At 52.7% G+C, this 10,697-nt stretch overlaps 1 protein-coding gene across 1 annotated transcript in view; it reads left to right on the plus strand.

Annotated features, from left to right (window-relative positions):
* Nucleotides 1-10,697, plus strand: part of TMEM120B (transmembrane protein 120B) — a 77,722-nt gene that overhangs the window by 33,599 nt on the left and 33,426 nt on the right. The window contains exon 6 of the mRNA XM_011964554.1: nt 6,479-6,568. Coding sequence (XP_011819944.1) covers nt 6,479-6,568 — 90 coding nt within the window. The remainder of the gene's footprint in view (nt 1-6,478; nt 6,569-10,697) is intronic.

The following is a 10,697-nucleotide window of genomic DNA, read 5'->3' on the forward strand; positions in this document are numbered from 1 at the left end:
GGCTGAGGCAGGCGGATCACAAGGTCAGGAGATCGAGACCATCCTGGCTAACACGGTGAAACCCCATCTCTACTAAAAATAAAAAAAAAAAATTAGCCAGGCGTAGTGGCGGGCGCCTGTAGTCCCAGCTACTTGGGAGGCTGAGGCAGGAGAACGCCGTGAATCTGGGAGGCGGACCTTTCAGTGAGCCAAGATTGCGCCAGTGTACTCCAGCCTGGGCGACAGAGCGAGACTCCATCTCAAAAAAGAAAAGAAAAGAAAAAGATGGTTTTGAGACCAACTGGCTGTTACTATGGGCAGGTTCCCTCTGGGAGCCTCAGTCTCTCCATCTGTAAAACAAGGGTGACGGGAGTCTCTGCCTCACAAGGCTGTGACAATTCAGGGAGCTGGCACTGTGCATGGAAGCTCCACCCTGGCTGGCATGTAGAGGCGCTGCTGGGGGGCTCCACGGCTGCTGGTGCCATCCGAGTGGGGCACAGCCATGCCGTGAGGCTGTGGGCTGCTGCTGCCCTGCCTGAGGGGTTTTGTTCCTTTCTCTGGAACAAAACCCAGGGGAAGCGGCCAAGTACGGCTTGGGCATTTGGCCCACGTGCCAAGCATTTATTGCCTGGCAGGCGCTTGACTGGGCGTCTGGCTGCTGGTCTGGCCACTTGAATGCCCAAACAAAGGCTCTTTTAGGCCCTGGGCCCATGCTCGTCTGCTGCCCAGAGCCTGGCCTGTTTCCACAAGGGCAAAGGCTGCGCACATCTGTAACACCCCTCACGTACCCCCCTCAAAGAGGGTAAACGTTGTCAGTGTGCAGCCGGAGTCCCTTTCACAGGGACCTCCAGGGACCTCCGAAGGCAAACCTGTGCTGTCCTGAGGCCCAAGGTTCCCCGAGGGCCTGGGAGTCTCCTTTTCTCCTACCTGCTTTTGTGTTCATCTCCCAGGGCCACCGTAACTAAGTACCGTAGACTGGGGGCTTAAAACAGCAGATACGTTTCCTACAGTTCTGGAGGCCGGCGGTCTGAAAGCAGGGCGCGGCAGGGCCGTGCTGCCCCACAGGCTTCGCAGAGAGAGGACCCTTCCTCACCTCTCCAGCTTCTGGGAATTGCCAGCAAGCCCTGGTATTGCTCAGCCTAAAGCTGTGTTTCACTTGTCTCTGTCTCTGTCACCACGCCACACGGCCTCCTTCCCTAGTATAAGGAAGCTAGACGCTGGATTTAGAGCCCACCCTAACACAGCATGACCTCATTTTAACTAATTGTATCTACAAAGACCCCGTTTCCAAGTAAGGTCCCAGTGGACATGAATTTTGGAAGGATGCTGTTCAACCCAGTATACCTTCCATAGGCTAAAAATGGGGCAGAGGAGGGGGATTGGACGGGCCGTTCATCTCTGTGCCGGTGCCCCTGGGAAGCCTGCCCTGCTGTTTAACCTTAGGCAAGTGACTAACCTCTCCCAGCCTTAGTTTCTTGACAGATACAGTGAGGGCGACAGGAGCTCCTTGGCAGGGCAGCTTGGAGGGCAGAAGCTGTGTCTGGAGACTGGTTAGACTGGCGCCTGTTTATTAGCACTGGTTAGCGTCATTGTTTTGTGCTAAGACTGGGTACACGTAAAAAGGCTCACAGTTTCATAGCCAGTGCATCCACGGAGCAGGATTCTCTTTTCTTCCTCTTGCCGCCCTTGGAATGGTTTCCTGGCTAGGCTCCCAACCCAGAGGCCCTTCTTGGTACCACTAAGCCCGCAGCTGGGCATGGCCAGCGACCTGCAGGGTTCTGGGTCCAGCTCTGCCACTCATGAGCTGTGTGACCTGAAGTGGAGTCCTGGGCCTCTCTGTGTCTGCCTCCTCAACTTTTCCGCAGGCTCCAGGACATCCTCCACCAGTACTACTTAGGCATTTGGAGGCTTTGGTGAGGTGGCAGGAGAGTTGGAAGCCTCCTTCTGCTGCCTTGAGGCCAAGAGGCTGTGCCTGGTTAGGATTGTCCTCTATCGGGTTTGAACCAGGCTAGGAAAGAGGTAGTCAGAGTTAAGTTTGGCTTGAGTGGGCTTGGGTTTGGACCTTACCCCAATGCTTGCCGTCTGCGTGATCTGTAAAATGGGAAGTAGTACTGTCTTAGTGTGGGTTGGCCCAGAAGAGACCCCCAAGACAAGCATTTTAGTGCCAGTCATTTATTCAGGAGGTGATCTCAGGAGACACTGGTATGGGAATAGGAAGTGAGACGAGAAAGCATTATCCTGCGGGCAGCTGGGGCTCAATACTGCTAGGGAATGGGGGGACAGCGTAGAACATGCCTCAGAGTTATCCCACCTGAGAGTGAGGGAGCTGGGGTATTTATCCAGCAATTGCTATCAGTTGGGGCAGTTGAGGACTGTCCCCAGAGGGTGTTAATTGCTCCACCCTTCTGATCTGCACCTAGCACCAGCAGAATAGATGCTGGTGGCTTGATAAAGCCCCCAGGAACACCCAGAGTGGCGGGTTCTGGCAGGTGGAAGTCGTGCCGACAGGGAAGTGGTAAGTGCACCTGCTTTAAGAACCAGTTCTGTAGTGTCCAAGGGTCTAGAGTGATCGTCTATGCAAAATGCCTGCAAGGTTGTAAGTTCCCAATAATTAGTCCCTGCCTAGTGCTGAATAATGGTCCCCAAAGATGTTCATGTCCTCGTCTCCAGAGCCTGTGAATAAGTTACCTTACAGAAGGGACTCTGCAGATGTGATTAAGACTCTTGAGATGGGCTGGGTGTGGCGGTTCATGCCTGTAATCCCAGCCCTTTGGAAGGCTGAGGTTGGAGGATCGCTTGAGCCCAAGAGTTCAAGACCAGCCTGGGCAACATGGCAAAATCTCGTCTCTTGAAAAAATACAAAAATTAGTTGGGCATGATGGCATGCGTCTGTAATCCCAGCTACTTGGGAGGCCAAGGCAGGAGAATCACTTGAACAACAGAGCAAAAACTCTGTCTCAAAGGTGGAGGTGGAGTCTTGCTACGACCAGTCCAAGCTAGTCTCAAACTCCTGAAGTCTTTGTCCTTGACCCCAACAGGGAAGGTACCATGTACCTCCCAGTGTCACACAGACTTATCCAGTATGGGAACAGAAATGGCCGTTGGGTGCAGTCTGTCTGCATAAAAGGGAGGGAGGGAAGCCCCCCCAACTCCTCCATTTCTCTCCCTAAACTGGGAGATGCTTTTCACCAACTATAAGGGCCCTGGGGGCAAAATGAAAGGAGGATGCAACTGCTTTGAAGCTCTGTGACCCTACTTTGTGGTCGCAGACAACAGACACTGTGCCCACACCTTGCTGAACCATTGCTCACAGTTTGTCTCGAGAGTTAGGAACAGACCCTGGAATCTCAGGGCCTCAGTTCAAATCCGGCTCTGCCTCTTCCTGGCTGTGGGACTGTGGGTGAGTCAGTTGTTCTCCTGAGCTGACACCCCCCACCTGGAGAGCAGAGAGAAGACAGGTACCTCCTGCGCAGGGCTGCTGGGGACACTAGCTGAGGACGGTGCCTGAGAGTAGCAGGGCAGTATATGGTGCCCATCATGACTTTGGAAGCACCACAGAGCGTCCACAGTCTCAGAAGCACAGCTCTGAGGACATCAGAGGCCAATATGACTTGAACAGGAAATGAGTGTGGCAAGGGAGGGAGCTGGGCCTCCCCGGGGCGGGGTCACTTATTTATTTATTTATTTATTTTTATTTATTTTTGAGACGGAGTCTCGCTCTGTCGCCCAGGCTGGAGTGCAGTGGCGCGATCTCGGCTCACTGCAAGCTCCACCTCCCGGGTTCACGCCATTCTCCTGCCTCAGCCTTCCGAGTAGCTGGGACTACAGGCCCCCGCCACCACGCCTGGCTAATTTTTTGTATTTTTAGTAGAGACGGGGTTTCACCGTGTTAGCCAGGATGGTCTCGATCTCCTGACTTTGTGATCCGCCTGCCTCAGCCTCCCAAAGTGCTGGGATTACAGGCGTGAGCCACCGTGCCTGGCCACTTATTTATTATTTATTTATATTTTTGGGATAGAGTCTCACTCTGTTACGAGGCTGGAGTGCAGTGGTGTGATCTCAGCTCACTGCAACCTCTGTCTCCTGGGTTCAAGCGATTCTCCTGCCTCAGCCTCCCAAGTAGCTGAGATCACAGGAGCGCACCACCACGCCCAGATAATTTTTTGTATTTTTAATAGAGACGGGGTTTCACTATGGTGGCCGGGCTGGTCTTGAACTCCCGACCTCAAGTGATCCACCTGCCTCAGCCTCCCAGAGTGCTAGAATGATAGGCATGAGCCACTGCACCCAGTCCAAAAAAAGTTTTTAAAATTAGCCTGATGCGGCACTGTGCACCTGCATTCCCACCTACGTAGGAGGCTGAGGCAAGAGGATCGCTTGAGCCCAGTAGGTTAAGGGCTACAAAAGGCCATGATCACATCACTGCACTCCAGCCTGGGTGACAGAGTGAGACTCTGTCTCTAAAAACAAAAAAAATTGCCGACAAACCTTTGTCAGCGCCTCATTAAAGAGACTGGCAGTGGTGGGGAAGCCCTCAGAGGGGCGTCTGTCACTGGCTCTCTCCCAGAGTTCTTTTCCCCGGGGATGCTCTCATGGTGGGTGGGCCTCCTCACTTCACAGATTGCAGGGCTGAGGCCGGTGAGGCTCTGATAATCCCCACACAGCAGTTTGCCGGCCCTCCATGCTGACCAGGTACAGCACGCTCCATAGCCCGGGTCTGTCGCCTTCAAGGCTGAATCAGCCCAGCCCCACGCCGTGGTCACCATGGAGGAGGACGGCCCAGCCCTGTGCTTTGGTCACTGTGGAGGTGGACGGTCCAGCCCCGTGCTGTGGTTACCATGGAGGAGGAAAAGGAGTTCTTTAGTTAGTGTTACAGACAATATGGCACACTGGGATTTTTTTGTGTATGTAACAATGTTTACAGATGGTTTAAGGGGACAGAGGGAGTTTATAGCTTAACACTGCAGACAACCTAACATGGAACATCTAGTCTCCTGGGTTTTTTTTGTTTGTTTTTTGTTTTGAGATGGAGTCTCATTCACCCGCCTCGGCCTCCCAAACAGGAGCCACCGCACCCAGCCAGGTCTCCTTTAAAGTCCTCCCGTTAGTGTTAGTAGTGGTGGTATTCACGTTCCCCGCAGTCAGTCCAAACGGGTCTGCAGCGATCTCCATTCTTGCCTCCTCAGAAGAAAGAATTTGACTGAGGGGCGTAAGGCAGAAGAAGAAATAAGTTTTACAGCAGGAATGAAAATATATTAAAAAGCTTGACCGGGTGCGGTGGCTCACGCCTGTAATCCCAGCACTTTGGGAAGCAGAGGCAGGTGGATTACGAGGTCAAGAGATCGAGACCATCCTGACCAACATAGTGAAACCTCGTCTCTACTAAAAATACAAAAATTAGCTGGGCATCGTGGCGTGCACCCATAGTCCCAGCTACTCAGGAGGCTGAGGCAGGAGAATCACTTGAACCCAGGAGGCAGAGGTTGCAGTGAGATCCTACCAGGAGGCTGCTGATCACCAGCTTCATGCTTTTCCTATCTGTAGGGAGACTGCCTTTCCCTGGCACTGGATGCGGCCAATTATTATTTTAGAGAGACAGTTAACAACCACCTGGCCATTACCTGATGGTCGCCTGACATTCCTGGTTGGAGGGGCCCTGTTTTTGTCTGACTAGCTACCTACTCTAACACTGTAACATCACAGACGGTGGGGCCCATAGGTAATTTTTGTATTAAATACGTGTAACAAAGTTTACAGATGCTTTAAGGGTACAGAGGGAGTTTATATCTTAACACTGCGGGCAACCTACAATAGAACATTAAATCTCTCATTCTTTTGTTTTTTTTGGGACAGGGTCTCGCTCTGTTGCTCAGGCTGGAGTGCAGTGGCACAATCTCAGCTCACTGCAACCTCCACCTCCCGGGTTCAAGCAATTCTCCTGCCTCAGCCTCCTAAGCAGGTGGGACTACAGATGTGTGCCACCACACCCTGGTAATTTTTGTATTTTTAGTAGAGATGAGGTTTCACCATGTTGGCCAAGCTGGTCTCGAACTCCTGGCCTCAAGTGATCCATCCATCTTGGCCTTCCAAAGTGCTGGGATTACAGGCGGGAGCCACCACGCCTGGCCAGGTGTCCCATTCTTAAAGTCCTTCCATTAACATCCCACCAGAAATTTCACATCACACGGGAAGAGTTTAGAAGACAGACAGGTTGCCCTGGGCTGAGTGGTCAGGGAAGGAGGGGAAGACTCAGCTAGAGCTTGAAGCACAGGTGGGACTCAGGGAGAAAGATGAGGAGGTGCAGAGGCATTTGCAGGGCCGGGACAAGATGCCCGAGAGACCAAGCTCCCCCTGCCTCCCTGGTGTCATAAGGGCTTCCAGAGGCAGTGTGTGCTGTGGGCAGCCCTCCGCCTGGTTTGCTGCTCTGTGAGGTGAGGGTGGGATGGCTGTGCCTGGTTCTCATGCCTGTACCCCTCCCGGGGGCTGTTTCCTTGCACAGGGTGACTGATGAAGTCTTCAACTTCCTGCTGGTGTGGTATTACTGCACCCTGACCATTCGGGAGAGTATTCTCATCAGCAACGGCTCAAGGTACCTGGGGGTCTGGCTTTGTGGGGAGCACAAGAGGAGTCAAACGGAAATGTCACGAGGGGCATCAGATGGGGGCCGACACCCTCAGGCTGTATTCCTCTCCTCCTTGGGGGGTTGCTCTGTGACTGTTCGGATCCAGGAAGGTGGAAAGCTGATGCTGCTGATGCAGCAACTCTTGTTTCTGATTAGCCTCTTGCTTATGAGCAACAGACAACCTAACTCAGACTGGCTTAACACAATAAGAAACATACTTTCTCATAAAAAGAAGTGACCGGGACAGTCGTGGTGGCTCACGCCTGTAATCCTGTCTCTTATACACATCTAGATGTGTATAAGAGACAGGAACTAAGGGACTCCAAGATAACTCACACACTGCCTTCTGGGAGCACCCACAGAGGTTTTTTTTTTTTTGAGACAGAGTGTTGCTCTGTCGCCCAGGCTGGAGTGCAGTGGTGCGATCTCAGCTCACTGCAACCTCTGCCTCCTGGGTTCAAGCAATTCTCCTGCTTCAGCCTCCCGAGTAGCTGGGATTAGAGGTGCCCACCACCATGCCCAGCTAATTTTTGTATTTTTAGTAGTGATGGGGTTTCACCATGTTGGCCAGGCTGATCTTGAACTCCTGACCTCAGGTGATCTGCTCACCTCGGCCTTCTGAAGTGCTGGGATTACAGGCGTGAGCCACCGCATCCAGCCCAGAGTTTTTTTTTACTAAAGACCTTTTCATGGCAGATATAGTTCAAGGAACTTGAGGTTGCAATGGAACCTTTCCTCCAGGCCTGTCTCCGCTTGGTGGTCTGAGGAAGGGGTTTGAATGGGCAAGTGGAGTCTGGAATAGGGCCTCTGGGCCCGAATACATGCAAACAGATGCGTTATCTTCTATTTAGGGTGGTCTAAAAGTATTTGTGTTTTGCAGTCATTTTTTGCACCAACCTAATGACTACAGGAGCTGGGGCCAGCTTGTGGGGGAGGGGGCAAGGCAGGTGGGCTAAATCCGAGTGACTCAAACTTGTGACTCATCTTCCACATCTGTTGGAGATTTAGTCTCCGCCCTCCCCCAGCTCCTCCTCAGGGCTGATTGATCCTGGGGTCAGGCAAGGGAGATGCCTTGGAGGCCTCCCCTCCTGCTCTTTACCAGGGAGTGGCTCAGAAGCCCTTGCAGGAGAGCCTGTGTGGAGGCCGTGGGAGGTGAGACTGGGATGAACTCTAGTTTCTCATCCCGAAGCATCCGCCCAGGGCTGGTGCGCGCCGTCAACACCCCACGGTCTTTGTTGAAGTGACCCAAACCCAAGTTCTGCCGTGAGGAAGGGTCCTGGGGCCACAACGGCATTCCAGAGACAGCATCGCTGAACCCTGTGGGCCTCCTGGGTGCTTGCTGCCCTCTTTTGGTCTGATGGAGGCGCTTTTGTCCAGTTCTGGCTGTACCTGAGATTTGAATTGGGACGGGAGGTGTGGTCAGGGGAGCAGGTAGGGGTGGGGACTTCCGCATCGGGAGATGCAGCCACTCTCGGTTTGTGTCTGGTGCCTGCCAAGTGAGATGCCACTCATCAGCTTAGCACAGTAAGCAAGTCAGCTTCTCTTGTAAACTTGAAAATGATGGAAACTCATCCCATAGAGACTAACCCTGAAGGGGTCTCATGGGCCCATGTCACTGGGAATTTCCATTCAAGGAGGTCAGAAGGGCTCAGGCAATGTTCATGGCCCGGTTCCAGCTCCCTGTTCCGTTTTCCCCTGCGATGACTCCCAGCGGCCCCCAGGCGGGCCTCCCGCCAAAAGTAACCCCTGAGCTGACAGACCTCACTCCACCCCAGTTGGAATCTTGACACAGACTTCTGATTGGCCGGGCTCGGGTGACCTACTGATCTCTGAGAGCCAGTCACTGTTGCCAGAGGGCCACAGAGGGTCCTGATTGGTTGGCTGGGGGGTCATGTGCTTGGATATAAGACTGAGCTCTATTCCAGTCACCCGGACTGAGTGTGGGGGTGATATGGTTCCCCACAGGGGCCAAGCAGATCTGCAACTGGGCAAAACAGCCTTTGTCTATTACAGTTAATTCTGGGCCAGAATGAGTAATGACTTGGTGATCATGTTTGCTTTTCTAGGGAGCCAGCCTAGGGTGCCTGCCTCTAATTGGCTTTGTTTGTTTGTTTGATTTGAGAGAGAGTCTCGCTCTGTTGCCAGGCTGCAGTGCAGTGGCGCGATCTCGGCTCACTGCAAGCTCCGCCTCCTGGGTTCAGGTGATTCTCCTGCCTCAGCCTCCCGAGTAGCTGGGACGACAGGCACCCGCCACCACGCCCGGCTAATTTTTTGTATTTTTAGTGGAGACGGGGTTTCACCGTGTTAGCCAGGATGGTCTCGATCTGCTGACCTCGTGATCCACCCGCCTCAGCCTCCCAAAGTGCTGGGATTACAGGCTTGAGCCACCGCACCCAGCCTGCCCCTGCAAGCTTTAACTAATGTGGTGAAATGAGCCCAGAGAGTGACTTCAAATGGGTGTAGGTTTCTTTCTGCGGTGATAAAAAGGTTGTCAGATAGATTCTGGTGACAGTTGCACAACTCTGTGAATATACTAAAAACCACTCAGTTGTACATATTCAATGAGTGAATTGTATGGTATCTGAATTACATCACAATAAAACGGCTATATAAGCACATGTGCACACAACCAGCCCAGAGCCCTGGGGTGTGCAGATGGACGCCTGGGCTTGTGAATGCCGGGCCAGGGAAGCAGCGATTTCTAGCCTCACCCGATGTCACTGAGCTGTGTTTATTGGTGGCATCTGTCAGAGCGGGGCTCTGGGCAGGGCAAGCTGTGAAATGAAAAGCTGCTGCTCAGTCAGCCTTGTTGCCTGGAGTCTGTGTCTGCCTCAGGCTGCTCCTAGACAGAGGGCATTTCTCAGGGGAGCTCTGGGAGCAGGACAAAGGAGTGTGGCGCCCGCCAAGCGCTGAGGGCTGACATGTGGCTCTGCAGAGCTCTGGGAGGTTGCAGAGACTTCCTGGTTGCTCTTCAAGCTGGAAGTCGGGGAGTCTGGCCAACTGCCTTTGCTGTCAGAAATTTGGAGCCTGGGGGCTTCTTAGACTCTGACAGGCGAGACTAGGATACAGGGGTGGAAGTGGGGGTTTTCTGGGCACAAAGAAGTAGATGGACATCTCACCCTGTCCCCATGAGCTCATGTGGCACCTGCAACAATCTCCTGTCACCTCTGTGCTGGTGGCATCCAGATTAACTGCTGCTTTCACCAGCCACACCTCCCGGACATCATTCATGTCAACATTTATTGAGTGCCTGTTGTTTACCTGGTGCTGTTAGTGCTATGAACACAGAGCTGCATAAAACGTTGCCCCTCACCATAACTCCTGGGGAACACACAGGCCGTTGCTTGAAAAGCCAATTTATGCCCAGAACTTTTGCACAGGCCGACAAGGGAAGAGCGATGGTTTAGATCCAGTCTCGTTCTTACAATGTGTGTATTCTGGTTGGAAGGTTTTAAGATGGTTCCAGCCCACTTATTAGGGAAATACATACTGAAACCTCAATGACATGCCAGTTTTCACCTAGTAAGTTTGGTAACAATTTTATTTTAGTTATTTTTTGAGACATGGTCTCCCTCTGTCACCCAAGCTGGAGTGCAGTGACGCGATCTCAGCTCACTGCAATCTCTGCTTTCCAGGTTCAAGCCATTCTCCCACCTCAGCCTCCCAAGTAGCTGGGACTACAGGCGTGCAGCCCCACGCCCAGTGAATTTTTTTAGATTTTTTTTTTTTTTGTAGAGATGAGGTTTTGCCATGTTGTCCATGCTGGTCTCCAATTCCAGGGCTCAAGCAGTCGTCCCGCCTCAGCCTCCCAGAATGCTAGGATTATAGGCGTGAGCTACCGCACCCAGCCGATTTAGTAACAGTTTTAAAATATGGCATCCACTGTTGGTATGGGTTCAGGGACCCAGATTCTCTCTTCCTCTGCGGATGGGAGTGTAAATTGGGATGGCTGTTTGGAGGGTAATTGGACAAGGAACAGCACACACTCCTTGACCCATCCACCCTGCCTCTGGTAGCCACTGTGGAGAAACAGTGTCTTTGCATTTAGGGGACTTCCACAAGGACATCATGACAGCGTTGAGAGCAATAGTGACGG

This window comes from Mandrillus leucophaeus, unplaced genomic scaffold (assembly GCF_000951045.1).
Source record: "Mandrillus leucophaeus isolate KB7577 unplaced genomic scaffold, Mleu.le_1.0 Scaffold7, whole genome shotgun sequence".
Classification (NCBI taxonomy): domain Eukaryota; kingdom Metazoa; phylum Chordata; class Mammalia; order Primates; family Cercopithecidae; genus Mandrillus; species Mandrillus leucophaeus.